This window comes from Hemiscyllium ocellatum, chromosome 1, assembly GCF_020745735.1.
Source record: "Hemiscyllium ocellatum isolate sHemOce1 chromosome 1, sHemOce1.pat.X.cur, whole genome shotgun sequence".
NCBI lineage: Eukaryota > Metazoa > Chordata > Chondrichthyes > Orectolobiformes > Hemiscylliidae > Hemiscyllium > Hemiscyllium ocellatum.
Window position 1 is genome coordinate 124,815,076 of NC_083401.1, and position 17,773 is coordinate 124,832,848.

The following is a 17,773-nucleotide window of genomic DNA, read 5'->3' on the forward strand; positions in this document are numbered from 1 at the left end:
TGATCAGGTTTTACAGCCATTGAGTATATTGAATACATGAAAACTTTGTGACACAATGTGTTGTGCAACCTGTTAATGTACTGACCATGAATTCACTTTCAGTCTGTTGATGTGAACAAGCTTAAGACTGCTTTCCTCCAGTCTCACAATAATGTATCTATCTTTACCAACTGTACATTTTTCAAATTTATATGACTAGGTATTACAGTGCCTCTTGTTTCATTAGTTTGTACTATTTAGTGTTAATGTTGCTATGCACTTCACAATATTGTACATAAAGGTACTTTAAGATAAACAAATACAGGGAATTAAATGAATGTATTTCATCTGTTAGTAACTAATAGCAGTCTGTCAGAGGCATCTGAGTGAAGGCATAAACAGTTTATTTTGTGTTTGGAATTACTTCCTGGGGGTAGTTAATGTGACACACAGTTTGTCAGAAATGAGTAAAACCAGATCAGTGAACCAGATTCTTGCCTAATGCAGCAGAATTACAAAGGATATGCGTAAACTAATTGTACTCCTTTGCTTAAAGGAACTAACTAAGTACAACCAACTTGTGGAGAAAGATTCTTTGTTTATGCAATTCATTAAAAAAATCATTGTAAAGAATTTACAGATCTTGAGTCTTCCTCTGGTGGCATTGTTATGTGAACGTTGTGGTTTAGTCAGCAACATACACAGCTGTAAACACTTTACAGGGAATGCCTTGTATTTTGAAATGAATTGTAACCTCCAACCTGGTATGGCTTCCATCATATTAATATCCATTAGTCTTCATGAAATGTTGTTTGTAAGCAATGGCAAAACTCCTAATAATTACCACTAAGTGTCTTCTGCATTACATTATAATGACTCCCTTTTCCCCTCCTTTCTTCAGTTTTACAAAAATGTGTTTACTTCAACTAAATAAATTTTGTTCTTCCTATATACTGTCACTCTCATTCAAATGAAAGGTCAGCTAGTTGGAATGCAGTTGATTCATTCAATACCTAGATTAAAAGCAAACTAAAATTATGTATGACTAGAATCTTTGTTTTCGACACAGAACATGAAAATAGTTATTGTGGTTAATAAGTAAATAGCTAAATGCACAGTATGCTTGCGTTTGCTTGCAATGGCTCTTTATTTTGCTTCCTTCTCCCTGTGAACCCAGGAAAAGGAGCTTTACTAAGCATCTAATGGGGAAGTGTTTTCTCTGCTGTGATGAACAGAAAATATCAGTGTTCATGAGTAGTCAACGTTGGCTCAATTGGTAACATGCTTTCATTTGAGTCTAGGAGATCATGATTTCAGCTTGCACCTCAGACATTTAAGTGCAATTAGGTTGAGATTTCGCTGTAGCATTGGGGAAATCTTATATCATTCTTCGGATGAAATTATAAAGTGAGACTGTTTCTGCACTCTCTGGAGAATGTAAAACTCAATGAATTATTTTGAAACTGCTTTTCCTAGTTTTTCTCAGCAGACATTACTGATTATTTGGTCATTATTAATTGGTCTGCATTGACTGTGAAGCTAGGAGTTGAGAGAATGGGGGAAGTTAGATGAGGAAGGAAATAATTATAAATTCATTGAAACAAATATGTTTAATTAGTAGAAAAATTGCAGTATAAATGTTATGCTGCAACTGCAGCATGTAAGAGCTCATGGATACCACAGGCAATCCATAGCCCCCAGATCTTCAGTAAATTTCTATAGACCTGCAGCGTGAGGAGCTTCACTTCAAAACTTTTTGATTGAGTTTGAGCTATAGTATAAAGTGTTCTTTTTATTTTACTTCATTTTAGGTTGTGGACTTTAATGAAAGAAAGGACTATCTTAAAACCAAGGACTTTAGAAAAAAGAAATTGCTGCTATTTCAAAACCAGGGTTGCTGAGACTCATTGCACGTAATGTTTATACTACTGCTTTGTTCAAGTAGTGGGAGAAGCTGTTTGTAGACAGGTCAGCCTCTTGAGGTATGTGCAAAGTGCGATTTAGTTGGCAACAGGTAAATGATTGACTTGTGGAATTGAGAAAATTTGTGGATGCTAAAGGTCATTAACCTGATGACCACTATCTGTTTGACTCATGGCAAAACAGTTTGTCGGTATGAATGAGACAGTGAGAAGTCTTTTGACTTCTGGTAAAAAGGAGTGGTGACCCTCTCACTCTCTGCAGTAAACATACCTATTGATGAAAAACAGCTTTTTTTTCTCTCGTCTACTTGCCATAACTCTTTAACAGTAACTTACAGACTTTGCAGTTAGTGTACCAATCATCTGTAGCTATTCCAAAGAAGGAAAAGAACCTGGAGAAAAGAGAATGAAGAACAGAAAGCCTTTTCATGCAGAAGTATTGTCCCATCAAACCCTGTGAACTTTAGTTTTCTTTCACCCATAACATCAGTTTTTTTTTCTGTTTGTTTGCCTGTGTCCATAAATATGTGTAGAGTCAATAAAGTGTTGTGCTGGAAAAAGCACAGCAGGTCAAGCAGCATCTGAGGAGCAAATGAGTCAGGGTTAAGCTTGAAACGTCGACTCTCTTGCTTCTCAGATGTTACTTAACCTGCTGTGCTTTTTCCACCGCCAACTTTATCGACTTTGACTTCTCCAGCATCTGCAGTGGTCACTCTGTCCATATGTATGTGTTGGGGCGAGGGTGGGTGGTGGGGTTGGTTGGTGAGGAGGAGATGGGGAGCAGGATTGGGGGTGGTTGAGGATTCAGTTTTAACTAAGAGTTACATGTCAGTAGTTCATATTTGTTTATCTGTGGTTAGAATCTCTTTTTTTGTAACATGTAGAAGTGTCTATTAAGTATAGAAATGTAATCCATGTATTCTCTTAACCTGGATCAAGTAAGTTGGAGATACAATTTTTAATACATTTTTTTTACAATGTTTAACTTTTGTAATGACTCCAGAATAGACAAATTTTTCAGCATGTTACCCAGTGAACTGTAATAACAAACATTGCGACTCATTAGGGAGGGGGAATGTTATCTGGGTGCTTTGTTCCAGAAGGCAGTCATACCACTTAGATTAGCATCATCTCATTTGGTCAGTGGTTCTGTACACGATTGAGATGGTGGGAGTGGAGGAGACTCAACTGATGCAATTGTCCAACAAACTTGAGATTTTTTCAGCTATTATGAATGAGTGCAAGGGTGAGTGAGGTGAGCAGACTAATAGTAATATTATGGTACAGAAACTATTCAAATGGAGGGACTTAACAGAGTGAGTAATTGTAGAGAACAGTATTTTCATGATGATTGTCACACTTCTCTGTCACCAAGAACAAGAATTCAGTCGGCGTTGTTGCTTGCCCGGTGACAGGGTTCAGAAATTCTGCTCAGAGCTGAAGAGGACTTGCAGTGGAAAGGGGAGGATCCAGTTGTCATGGCCCATGTAGGTACTAATGACATGGGTAGGACTAATCAGTTTAGGCATTCCTGATGAAGGGCTCCTCCCCGAAAGGTCGATTTTCCTTCTCCTCAGATGCTGCTTGACCTGCTGTGCATTTCCAGCACCACTCTAATCTTGACTCTAATCTCCAGCAGCTGCAGTTCTCACTTTTGCTTAAGCAGTTCTGCATAGGCATATGAGGAAATGGGCACTAAATTGAAATGCACAGCACCGAAAGTAATAATTACCTGAACCACATGCATATTGACATTTTGTAAAGAAGATTAGCAAGATAAGCTCATGCCTCAGGGACCCGTGTGGGAGACATGTATTTTAACTTGTGGGACACTGGCATCAATAATAGGAAAGTTGGCACCATACTCTTGAGACAGACTTCACCTGAATAGTGCTGAGGCAAGTTTTCTAATGACTCATATCATGACGGAATTGGAGTAGGATTTAACCTGAATTGAGGGGGTGAAATGAATTGTGTTGTGGAAAATTGAGTGCATTAAATGGAAATAACAAGGTAATAGATCAAGAATTTATAACCTCAAAATTTCAGCTCACTGCCAGTTAGGAAAGCCCTGATCTAATACCATCTTCAGCCTATTTCTTAAGCCATTCATGAATCTCTTTTCCTGTGAGATTTATTTCTTGTTGGACTGTAGATTTATTAAGATTCATGCAGGACTTAATGTGGTAGATGCAGAAAGAATATGTCCCTTGCCTGGGTGGGGTAGGGTAGGTTTCATAACTGGGTTACAGACTCTGAATAAAGGGAAGGTCATTTACAGCTGGGGTGAGGAGGGATTTCTTCCTTCTGAGAGTTGAGAATCTTTGAAATGCTCTTGCCCTGTGGCTGTGGAGGTTCAGGTGTTGATTATGGTCAAGATTGTGATTGACACATTTCTAAATATCAAAAGTATCAACAGATATGGAGACAGTGCAGAAAATGGAGTGAAAGTAGTTAAGTCATGATTTTTTGAATGTAAGAGAAGGCTTAAGTAGCTGAATGGAGCACTGCTGCTTCTACATTTTGCATTATTTATGAGTTCTTGCTGTCAGAAAACTAGCTTCCACATTTTTTTGCATTGCAGCTATCTACACTTCAAATGTACTTAATTTGCTACAAACCTCCATGACATCAGAATGATATATGTTAGTGCAGGTCCAGATTTATATCGAGATCAGAGGAATAGTTAGGCTAAAGTCATTGGAAACTTTCTTTGCTGACTTTGAGGTTGATTGGATCTCAAATTTATTTTGCTTAACAGCTACGATATTCTTCTCCCATTTTTGTTCTGTTCTACCACCATTAAAAGGACATGCTGTCATATATATGCATCACATGTACCAAGGTCACTTGTTCTTTCTACATTCTTAGGAGAAGAACATGCGTCTGTTACTTCTATTCATTTGTATCTTTTTAAGATGAACATTTGTGTATAAGACATGGAATTTTATAAGTAGAGGGATTGAGTTGCTTGCAATAAGTAGAAAAAAGTGTACTATCCTGCATATTATAAGGTCATTGATGCCTCTAAACTTTGACTAGTAAATGTGAGTGATCTATCATGCCATCTCAGAATTTCTGGATTACTGTCTAGAACATGCAGATTTTGAATCATGATCAATATATATTTGGAAGTATTGAGCCTTTGCCAAATTTTATTTGTGAATTTATTGGATGTTATGAGATAGTTTGTTTAAAAAATCTGAAATACCAGTTTTCTACACATTTCACTTTGCTTTCTTCCATAATTTGAAGGTCTGGTTTTTGTTCCCAGTTTCTCTTAAACTGTCTGCAAATAAAGTAGATTGTTTCCACTGGTCAGAGAGATAGTAATTGTAACAGAAAAAATTAAGATAACCAGAAAATAAAGAGGAACTTAAGAAAAGTATCAGAGGTTGTTAAGATGTGGTATTATTTACCACTGCTGAAAATGTGTTGCTGGCTAAAGCACAGCAGGTTAGGCAGCATCCAAGGAACAGGAAATTCGACGTTTTGGGCCAGAGCCCTTCATCAGGAATGAGGAGAGGGTGCCAGGCAGGCTAAGATAAAAGTTAGGGAGGAGGGACTTGGGGGAGGGGCGATGGAGATGTGATAGGTGGAAGGAGGTCAAGGTGAGGGTGATAGGCCGGAGTGGGGTGGAGGCGGAGAGGTCAGGAAGAGGATTGCAGGTTAGGAGAGCGGTGCTGAGTTCAAGGGAATCGACTGAGACAAGGTGGGGGGAGGGGAAATGAGGAAACTGGAGAAATCCGAGTTCATCCCTTGTGGCTGGAGGGTTCCCAGGCGGAAGATGAGGCGCTCTTCCTCCAACCGTCGTGTTGTTATGTTCTGGCGATGAAGGAGTCCAAGGACCTGCATGTCTTCGGTGGAGTGGGAGGGAGAGTTAAAGTGTTGAGCCACGGGGTGGTTGGGTTGGTTGGTTCGGGCGTCCCAGAGGTGTTCCCTGAAGCGTTCTGCAAGTAGGCGGCCTGTCTCCCCAATATAGAGGAGGCCACATCAGGTGCAGCGGATGCAATAGATGATGTGTGTGAAGGTGCAGGTGAATTTGTGGCGGATATGGAAGGATCCCTTGGGGCCTTGGAGAGAAGTAAGGGAGGAGGTGTGGGCGCAAGTTTTGCATTTCCTGCAGTTACTGGGGAAGGTGCTGGGAGTGGAGGTTGGGTTGGTGGGGGGTGTGGACCTGATGAGGGAGTCACGAAGGGAGTGGTCTTTGCGGAACACTAATAGGGGAGGGGAGGGAAATATATCCCTGGTGGTGGGGTCCGTTTGGAGTTGGCGGAAATGACGGCGGATGATGCGGTTGGTGGGGGGTGTGGACCTGACGAGGGAGTCATTTACCACTGGTTGTTGTTGATGCAGAGTCCATAAATTCTATTAAAAGTGAATTGGGCAGTTGTTTGCATAAAAAGCGATATTGCAGGATCGCTGAGTACCATGAAATACAAAATGTGAAGAGTATTGTATCTTAACAGAATCAAAAGTAATGTCAATGAATCAAGCAAAGCAAGCCGTTTCATCAGCTGTGATGAATTTGCTTTTAGGAAGTGTTATGGAACTAAGAAGATTATAGCAATGATGAGTGTTTTCAGTGACAGAAGCAGAGAATACAAGCAAACATTACGCACACTGGGTAATGCATAAACTCAACCAGGTAAATTGGTAGAAGCTCATTGTCAGTTAGGGAATAGAAAGGCTTGTAAAAGATCAATTGTGAAGACTGTAAGATCAAGTCCTAATGGCTTGCAAGGCAAAAGATTGACAGATATTAATGGATAGAATGCATACTGTGGTTAAAAATATATGGAATAAAATATAACGAAAACATGGTGGAAGTTATGAAAATTGGAATGGTACTGAGAAAGCAGAGATCAAGATATAAGATCAGTAGCAGGCACAGGTATTACAATTTAAGTACCAAGGAAATGTTGGAAGTGGAGTAGCATTGCCAACGAATGTCATTATATCTTATTTATGAAGATTTGTTGAGTGTAAGCATAATTAAAAGATCTGAAAATAATTATCAAAATTGAAGACTCTTGTTGCACACATTTGGAATATAGACCTTGACAAAAGCAAAGATTAGGACATTTTGAAGTGGAAGAGGGTAGAGCAGGTCAGCTGGGAGAGAACACAAACAATGAAGAAACTTAAGAGTGCTGAAAGAGGGAAAAACATTTGTAAATATGATCAACTAATGGCAGCATGGTTGAATTGGCTTTATATTAAGCCATGAGAAATGCTGAAGGAGGAATGTCTTGCAGCAATTGTACAAAGTGTTGGTGAGACCACAGCTGGAGTATTTCTGCAGTTTTGGTCACCGAGGAAGGGAGCTCTGGCTATGGATGAAGTGCAGCCAAGGTTTACCAGAGTGATTCCTGGAGTGGCAGGACTGAGTTATGAAGAGAGACTGGATTGCTTAGGATTAGGAACATTGGAGTTTAGAAGAACGAGGAGCGATCTCATAAAATAAAATTCTAACAGGACAAGAAGGGAAATATGCTGAAATGAATATTCCCAATGATGAGTTTGACCAAAACGTCTGTTTCCATGCTGTATGACTTTATGACTGCAGAGTCCATAACCAGAGGTTACAGTTTAAGGATACAGTGTAGGCCATTTAGGATTGAAATAAGGAGAAGTTGCTTCATCCAGGGAATGGTGAGCCTCTGAAATTCTCTGTCACAGAAAGTGGTTGAGACCAAAACATTTAATGTTTTCAAGAAGTTAGATATAGTTCTTGGGGCTAAAGGGATCAAAGGAAATGTGAAGAAAGTAAAAACAGTGTACTGAGTTGGATGAATAATCATGATCAGAATGAAAGACAGAGGAGGCTCAAGACTGAATAGCCTACTCCTTTAATTTTCTATTTCTATGTTTCTATGATTGAAGAAAGACTAGAGGAATGTAGATCAAGAGGAAGAACTAGAATTATGATAAACAAATTGAAACTGAAAATGAAAGGCTTCTACAATCAAACAAAGAGTGGAGTCCATCTGTGAAAAAATGAAGAGAGGATCTGCTCTTATGCAGATCATAAGTAAGCAGAAGGGTATAATTAGGTTCCAGAAAACTCTGGAAACACTCAACAGGTCAGACAACACCTGTGGGTAGCAAAACAATTCGATGTTTCAGGTCAATGACCTTTCATCAGAACTAGTATAATGACTCTGCTCTTCTCTTCTCAGATGATGCCTGACTTGCATTTTCTGTTACTCATTCAGTTTCCTAGCATCTGCTGTTAGACTTTAACTAGGTTGATTGTGGAGAAAAATATCTGCAAGTTTAATGGCTGAATAACTTATTTCATTACAGTGACATTCTGTGATTCTCTAAGAAGTTTAGAGGTAGTGGATGAAAATTGAAATGATTAAGTATTCTGAGGCATGATGGCTTCTGTGTTAAGGCCAAGGAGGTTATTCATTGTGGGGCATGGTATTTTCCTGTTCATAGATGGTCTGCTCATGTTTAATAGCAGATACATTTTAAGGTTGGGCACTTAGACATTGTCTGAGTAGTGCAGTGTTTATTATGCATAGATGTTTTATCCTCCTACAGAAGATTACTAACAAGGATCAATTCTCAATGTAGCCTGACTAAGAGCAATCCATTTGTCATATATCGAAACAGGCTCCATAAACAAACTGCTAATGAATCTGAGACCATTTTGACTTTTCTGTAAACATGAAAATTCTGACACTCATAGCATCTGTCTCTGGCCAGCTTCAAAATGAACCAATACTGAAAGCAGTGATTGAGCAAAATATATTATTAAATAAATTTATTGCTTGTAGACCTGCAAGTATACAGATTCATGCAGTACTTAATCTGCTTTCGTCTGGCACTATTCTCTGGGGAATGAAATGTTGCTGGGAAAAATGTACATTTCATGTAATTGAATCCAATTCTAAAAGTTATGCCAGTCATTTAATGTACATTGAAAATGAAATAAGCAACCCTTTTCACTACTGTTGTATTACAAAGCTGTGAATTATGTGTATATATTGCTTAAGCATGAGCAATCTTGAAATGTCTGTCAGAACAGTACTCCCATCTAGTGAAAGTTACTGTTTTTGCATCCATGAAATTGTTCCTGACCTACACTGCACTTAATAGTGTGTGTGTGAGATGAGTTTTATCGACTTGACTTTTGCTTAGCATATTAATATTCAATATTCAGACTGTCTTTCAATTTTGTTGCCACATGGAGATGGCGAAAGTGAGGACTGCAGATGCTGGAGATCAGAGCTGAAAATGTGTTACTGGAAAAGCGCAGCAGGTCAGGCAGCATCCAAGGAGCAGGAGAATCGACGTTTCGGGCATGAGCCCTTCTTCAGGAATGAGGAAAGTGTGTCCAGCAGGCTAAGATAAAAGGTAGGGAGGAGGGACTTGGGGGTCTTGTCTCAGTCAAATCCCTCGACCTCAGCACCGCCTTCCTAACCTGCAATCTTCTTCCTGACCTCTCCGCCCCACCCCCACTCTGGCCTATCACCCTCACCTTGACCTCCTTCCACCTATCACATTTCCAATGCCCCTCTCCCAAGTCCCTCTTCCCTACTTTTTATCTTAGCCTGCTGGACACACTTCCCTCATTCCTGAAGAAGGGCTCATGCCCGAAACGTCGATTCTCCTGCTCCTTGGATGCTGCCTGACCTGCTGCGCTTTTCCAGCAACACATGCCACATGGAGATGGAGAGTCAAGCCAAATCAGCCTCCCTATCCCTATATTTGCAACATAATAAAATTGAAATACTGAATGACCCTCAACAAAAACAAAGGTTGCTGGAAAAGCTCAGCAAGTCTGGCAGCACCTGTGAAGAGAACTTAATGTTTTGGATTGGTGCCCCTTCCTCAGAACTGCAAAATGACCTGCAAAATTGCCCCAATTGTTTCTAACCAGATTTTTAAAATAACTGGCCAGCATTTATTATCCATTCCTAGTTGCTTTGAGAAGTTGGTGACGAGCTGCCTTCTTGAACCACTGCAGTCCGCATGCTGTAGGTTGACTCACAGTGTCCTGTGGGAAGGAATTCCAAGATTTTGACCAAGTGACAGTGAAGGAATAGCAATATGTTTCCACATCAGGATGGCGAGTGGCTTGAAGGGGAACTTGCAGGTGATGGTATGTGCTGCCCTTGTCCATCTTGGTGAAATTGGTCATAAGTATGGAAAGTGCTGACTATCTGGCAGCCACAGTCTTTCTGTCAAAAATACAGTTTAAAACTATAATAAACTTCAGTGCATCTCTGCTTCTCCAACACATTCATTGTTAGACGGATTGGCACCATAACTGCCTCTGAAGCACCAATTAATATCCAAACATCTGCCATGTGTTCGAAGGACACTGCGTCTCTGGAATCAAAATATCTACACCATTCTTTGAACAAGAATTAACCTGCAGTTAACTTCCAGTTTGTTCTTTTTTTAAAAAAAGGTGCTAGTCACAACTCAAAGATGACCTTGAGCTCTCAACTCACAGTTCACAGTTCCAAACCAAAAATGATAGCAAGAAAAATAAAAGAGATGTAAGCATAAATTACGAAACAATACATATGCATTGAAGCGACCATATTTTTTTTAAACTTTTGTACAGTGTCTTATTTTAGTAGACATACTGTTACAACTTAAAGCAAATGATGTTACATTTCAGATCTGTCAATAGTTTATTATGGTCACCATTTCTGGTGTTTGTTGTGGAAAAGCACATGGAAGATATAGAATGTAGGGAAATAGGTGGTGACATCTTGAAAAATGTCCATATTACAGAGGAGTAAGTGCTGGATATCTTGAAACACATAAAAGTGGATAAATCCCCAGGATCTGATCAGATGTGCCCAAGAACTCTCTGGGAAGCTAGGGAAGTGATTGCTGGGCCTCTTGCTGAGAAATCTGTATCACTGATAGTCACAGGGGAGGTGCCAGAAGACTGGAGGTTGGCTAATGTGGTGCCACTATTTGAGAAAGGTGATAAGTACAAGCCAGGGAACTATAGAGCAGCGAGCCTGACGTCGGTGCTGGGCAAGTTGTCAGAGGAAATCCTGAGGGATAGGATGATTAAGGATAGTCAACATGGCTTTGAGCATGGGAAATCGTGTCTCGCAAACTTGATTGAGTTTTTAGAAGAAGTAACAAAGAGGATTGATGAGGGCAAAGTTGTGGATGAGATCTATATGTACTTCAGTAATACATTCAACAAGGTTCCCCATGGGAGACTGGTTAGCAAGGTTAGATTTCATGGAATACAGGGAGAACTAGCACTTGGATATAGAACTGGCTCAAAGGTAGAAGACAGAGGGTGGTGGTGGAGGGTTGTTTTTCAGACTGGAGGCCTGTGACCAGTGGAGTGTAACAAGGATCGGTGCTGGGTCCGCTACTTTTCATCAGTTGTATAAATGATTTGGATGTGAGTAAAAGAAGCACAATTAGTAAGTTTGCAGATTATACCAAAATTGGAGGTGTAGTGGATAGCAAAGAAGGTTACCTCGGATTACAAGGAGTGGCAGGTGGAGCTTAATTTAGGTAAATGCAAGGTGTCGCATTTTGACAAAGCAAATCTTAGCAGGATTTACACACTTAATGGTAAGGTCCGAGGGAGTGTCGCTGAACAAAGAGAGCTTGGAGTGCAGGTTCACAGCTCCTTGAAAGTGGAGTTGCAGGTACATAGGATAGTGAAGAAGGCATTTGGTATGTTTTCCTTTTTTGGTTCATGTATTGAGTACAGGAATTGGGAGTCAGAAGGATGTTGTGAAATGTGAAGGGGTTCAGAAAACACTTACAAGGATGTTGCCAGGGTTGGAGGATTTGAGCTATAGGGAGAGGTTGAATAGGCTGGGGCTGTTTTCCTTAGAGTGTTGGAGGCTGAGTGGTGACCTTACAGAGATTTATAAAATCGTGAGGGGCATGGACAGGGTAAGTGGACAAAGTCATTTCCCTGGGGTGGGGAAGTCCAGAACTAGAGAGTACAGGTTTAAGGTGAGAGGGGAAAGATATAAAAGAGACCTAAGGGGCAATCTTTTCGTGCAGAGGGTGGTGCGTGTGTGGAATGGGCTTCTAGAGGAAATGGTGGAGGCTGTACAATTCAACATTATACGGCATCTGGATGGGTATGTGAATAGGAACGGTTTGGAGGGATATGGGTTGGGTGCTGGCAGGTGGGACTGGATTGGGTTGGGATAGCTCATTGGCATGAATGATGGACCGAAGCATCTTTTTACATGCTATACACCTGTATGTCTCTATGACTCTGTATTTGCATAGAAGCAATGAATCCAGTGGTGACAAGGATATTTTTTAAAAAAAGCTTTTATGATTGCATTACTGTTTTAATTTTGGAATTTGTTTAAAGTCCTCCTTTCCCTACAAATCAACTGTCGAAAATTCAAATCCTTTTCAAGTATCAATAGCTGTAACTACAAGCAGTTGAAATCTCTTAATCTTTTGTTAATGTTTATTTACACAAACAGCCAGAATTGCCAATCAAGCAGTGTTTTCCCTGGGGCTCAGCCATTTCAAAGGTTTAGTGGATTTTTGGGCAGTCAGCCAGGCCTCATTATGAATTCTTAGCTGAAAGCCATGGTATTGATTAGACTGTTGAACAGCTGCAAAATAGTACAGAATGGTAAGGAAAATAAAAATACAATTTTGTTTTTACTTCTGTTTGGTTTTACAATCTGTTTAATTTCTCATATGAAAGAGAAATGGTTAAATTTTAAAATACATTCATTGAATACAAAACAGTAATATCTCTCTTTTCCTCCTAGTTGACTTGGAACACATGCGAACTGTGAAGACAGAAAAGCATCAACGATTTTGCCAGGAAAACAACATCAGTGGTCATTTTGTGTCTGCCAAAACCGGAGATTCAGTGAGTTGGAACATTTAAAGCATTTTAAAACAGTGTGTTTACTTTATATTAACAGAAGTGGATAAATGGAAAAAGAAAACAATGATCTTGAACCAGACTTGCAAAGAATCAGTAATATGGAAGACATTTCCACCTAATTAATTTATGGGTTGCTTTACTTGGTCACAGTGTCTAAAATGCTATATTTTTCTTGGTCAAGAATATTAGATTTGCACAAATAAGACAAAATTCCAAGATTGACTTGAATTGATGCCAAAATGCATACATGTCATGGCAAATGAATAGGGAAGGATATTTCTGATAAATGGATGTTTAATATTTGCTGCAGTTAAAGAATTTATATTTCAATTTTAATTGTTATCATGTTGTACAGTATATATTGAAAACACATGGGTCTGGACTTTCTGATGGCCAGCCAGTCTTCATTCATGTGTAGACATGAGTTGAAAGTAGGCCCCTGCGGAATTTCCATCCGAGCACACTCTGAAGGAATTGCCTGGGAATTTAAAGATTCTGCTGGGCAAGTCTTCTACATCTGGAGCCCTCTTAAAGTCTCAATTTCAGTCAAGAGTTCAGAATGTACCAATTACATTCAGGAAAAGCTGAACTATTAAATACTAAGTCTAATTCGTGAGTAACTATTCAACTGATCCCATTCTTAACTCAAATACACCCTCAACTGCACTTTGCCTAGATCATTTAGCTGTCAAGATACTGACCTGACACACCCATCTTTCTCCGCTGCCTTACTCTTACCCCTTCTTCACCCCCTCAGGATTCAGTCACACTTTCTGTGTTCTGAATCCCACTCCTCTTCAACTCAGGATGGCCCACCTGCCTCCTGCTGCCAGCCTGAACCTATCCTTCTCTAGTTATGCAGCTGACCCAAAATTTCTGCTGCTTAACATACCTTTTTCCTGCTTCACAAATAGCCTCTCTTCCACCACCAGACTCAACATTCACCCTTGTTGCTTCTGTTGGACCTGATTTCTTTTATCCTTCTCAATTCACCCTCAACATTACACCATTTATCTAGCCAACTGGTCAGTTGACACGCTACTTCCTTTCTTCTTGGCATCCTAACCTTTATTTACCTGGCACCCTACCCTTAACATTACACTTACTTTAAGTACTTGCCATCTGATAGCAGTTGTCAAAACAGCTGTCTGGATCTTTAAATGTCAGAATATGGACAAAGACTGCTGTGAAAAGTGGTAGTGGTTTTTCTTCCCCCAACAATTCTGCATTCCAAAACAACTTTTATTGGTCAGAGTATTCAGTACAGGAGCTGGGAGGTCATGTCCTGTACAGCTGCAACATCAGTTAGGCCACTGTTGGAATTTTGCGTGCAATTCTAGTCTCCATCCTATCGGAAAGATGTTGTGAAACTTGAAAGGGTTCAGAAAAGATTTACAAGGATGTTGCCAGGGTTGGAGGATTTGAGCTGTAGGGAGATGTTGAACAGTGTGGGGCTGTTTTTCCTGGAGCGTTGGAGGTTGAGAGGTGACCTTATAGAGGTTTACAAAATTATGAGGGGCATGGATAGGGTAAATAGGCAAAGTCTTTTCCCTGGGATGGGGGAGTCCAGAACTAGAGGACATAGGTTTAGGGTGAGAGGGGAAAGATATAAAAGAGACCTAAGGGGCAACTTTTTCACACAGAGGGTTGTACGGGTTTGGAATGAGCTGCCAGAGGAAGTGGTGGAGACTGATACAATTGCAACATTTAAGAGGCATTTCGATGGGTATATGAATTTGAAGGGTTTGGTGGGATATGGGCCGGGTGCTGGCAGTTGGAACTAGATTGGGTTGGGATATCTGTTCGGCATGGATGGGTTGGACCGAAGGGTCTGTTTCCATGCTGTACATCTCTATGACTCTATAACTATCAGAATGGAAGCATGGATATGCGTTTCTGAAATGAGCTGAATGACAAACTGCTTAACATTGGCATTCCTCAGAAATTACAGCCTTTATTCTAACGAGCCAATTGCTAAATGGCTATTTGTCCTATGTAAACTACAGGTGGTCTTCATTTTAATCCATCTTTTAAATGTCATTTCATTTGAACATTGATTTATTTCATGAACAAGCAATCAGATCATCCATAACCTGATAAAGATGAGGCTGAATGACTAAAAGTATTGGTATTACCTTCTATGTTCTCAAAATATTTTATCTCACCCTTTATAAAACTGATATTTTTCATGTTGGAGAAATAAATTCTCTATTTGATTTTAGAAACGTCATCACATCAATTAATGCAAGTTATTTTTTATTAACTTGTACTGAATTCCTGAACTAAACTATAGCAGTTTATTTCTTAAATAATTTTGTAAAATTCTATTGTTTAACAAACATATCTTTATTGTGCCAGAATTAGCAGTGGCAATGAATGACTTATGGTTTTTGGAGTGCCAATATTTTTATATATATATATATATATATTAGCAGGTACATTAGTTAAGTTATATATGCCCTATGTTACATCAAAAAAAAATGTTGCATGTTCTCGTCACAATGCTGATTCATAGTGATGATTATTTTTTCAGTTTGGTATATGGTTTTGCAACTGGGTGCCATTTTGGGCTGTGTCAGTTGATAAAGTTAGATTGTTTTCAAGCCACTCAAAAAAAATGCATGTAATTTTTTTTATCCAAGTTTTTGTCATATCTACTTTGTTTTGATTTTCATCAGTTTGGTTAGGACTTGGATAAAATATTTTTTATAAAATACAATACATGATAAACTTTGGGATATGGGTAGACCTAATTTAAATGTCCAATGATGGGATGGAAAAAGGATTAATCTAGTTATTTTGGCAGCTGTATATATTTGCTTATTTCTGATTCTGTTTGATAGGTATTCCTCTGTTTTCAAAGATTTGCAGCTGATATAATTGGTATCAAGCTAAATAAAGCAGAGATTGAGCAATCACAGGTATTGTAAAATCACTGAACTTAATTACTTTATATTAACTTATTAAAATGTTTTAATCAACCTATTGCTGTCTCAGAAATTTTATAGTTCACTTAATGATTTCATGAAGAAATAAATTAACATGTAATTTATGAAGTGCTATTCCAGAATTTATTCAAGTCAAGAGTGCATCTATGAAAAAAGAATTTCAGAAACCAATGACATACTTATGAAACAGTTACTATCCATTTATATAGGCATTATTACAAACAAAACCTGTTTTTCTTACTTTATATTCTTAAAATAAATGGTGATATCGTTTCTGTTTTAAATACACAGTGCATTGATTGGAGCTAAACATTTCTATTGCCATCCAAAAGGAACAAAAGAATAAGGAACATTTTAGCATATGAATAAGACGCATGAGTAGACTATTTGTCCCATTACGCCTGCTCAGCCATTTAATAAGATTGTGGCTGATTTGGTTGTATCTACAAATCTGCATTCCTGGCTATACTAATAATCTTTTATTCCCTTGCTTACCAAAATTAATTCACCTCTGCTATAGAAGTATTCAAAGACTCTGCTTCTATGATCTTTTCAGGAAGAGAGTTCCAAAAACCTATGATCTTCTTTGAGGCAAAGAAGGCCTCCCTTCAATTTTAAGTGGGTTTTTAATGCATTTTTAAACAGTAACTCCGAGTTATTGATTTTCTAAGAAGAGGAAATGTCCTCTTTTTATCTACTCTGATATGACCCTTCATATACTTGAATGTTCAATCTTATATATTTCAATTGAGACAAAGTAGCAAATTGAATATAGAATCACAAAAATCCCTTTACTTCCATATGTTTATTCTCAGAATGTAAGCGCATTGCCATCATTACATATTATAGCATGGATATTTCAATGCTGTACGATGCCTCAGGGTGAAGCAAGGTTCCTGAACTCTTCAGTCTTACTCCAGCAGTTCATCGTTATCTCTTATAGCATACATTACTGACTTTTAATAAGAACGTAAGAATAGAAACAGAAGTAGACTATTTATCTTTTTGAGCATGTTCGTAACTGATCTGACTCCATTTCACGTTCCTGTCTGATCCCGATATCCCAATCAAGTATTCTTCCCAGTCTTGAATATAATTATGAGATGGAAAGTGCACAATTCTAGGGAAGAGAATTCTGAAGGTTTACAGTGGTCTGAAGAAATTTTTCCTTATCTCAGACCAAAATAATCAATCCTTTATTCTATGGCTATGCTCCCATGTTATAGATTTTTAAACTGGTGGAACAACCAGTCTATCCTGTCAAACCCCTACAGAATCTGTTTTAATAAGATCATTTCTCACCTGAACACGAGAAAATATATACTCTGTTTATTCAGCATGTCGTCAACATAGGATAAGCCGTTCATTCCAGGAGCCAACGTAATAAAGATTTGTTGTACCACTTCCAAAGTAAGCATACCTTTCCTTAGATATGGAGAGGAAAACCGAGCACAGTGTTTCCGTGTGATCTGATCAAAATACTATAAATTGTAGGAAGCCATCCTTATGAGTTACACAATATGTCAAAGCTTCATTAGGAGCTTGTAACATACAACAATTGCAGCAACTTGCATTTACGTAGTGTTTTAATGTATAAAACTGCACCAAGATCAGAATGCTGCCGAATAAACTTTGACATCAAACCACTAAAGGACATATTATGACAGATGATAAAAGGCTTGGTCAAAGATAGGTTTTAAGGAGTGTCTTAAACAAGAGAGGGGAAAAGTGGTGGAGACTTTAGGGAAAAAATTTCTGGTTTACAGATTAGGTAGCTAAAGACACAGCCATCATTGGTGGGTGATTAAAACTAGAGATGCATGAAAAGCCAAAATTGATGGACTGCAGAAGATTGTAGGGCTAGAGGAAATCCTGGAGAGGAGTTGGGCAAGTTCATGAACACATTGAATTTGAGGATGAACATTTTACATGAAAGTATTACCATCTGGGGTTATTGCTGGGTGAGAAACCCACGTCAATCAGCAAGGACCAGTGAACAAGGCTTTCAGCTTAGATTGAAATTCCATTAGTCTGATATTTAAACACAG

The 17,773-nt window shown here is 38.8% G+C and overlaps 1 protein-coding gene across 1 annotated transcript in view; it reads left to right on the forward strand.

The window, feature by feature from the left end:
- rab28 (RAB28, member RAS oncogene family) overlaps window positions 1-17,773 on the forward strand; it is a 137,116-nt gene that overhangs the window by 94,442 nt on the left and 24,901 nt on the right. Inside the window, exons 5-6 of the mRNA XM_060831869.1 lie at window positions 12,656-12,759; window positions 15,621-15,698. Coding sequence (XP_060687852.1) covers window positions 12,656-12,759; window positions 15,621-15,698 — 182 coding nt within the window. The remainder of the gene's footprint in view (window positions 1-12,655; window positions 12,760-15,620; window positions 15,699-17,773) is intronic.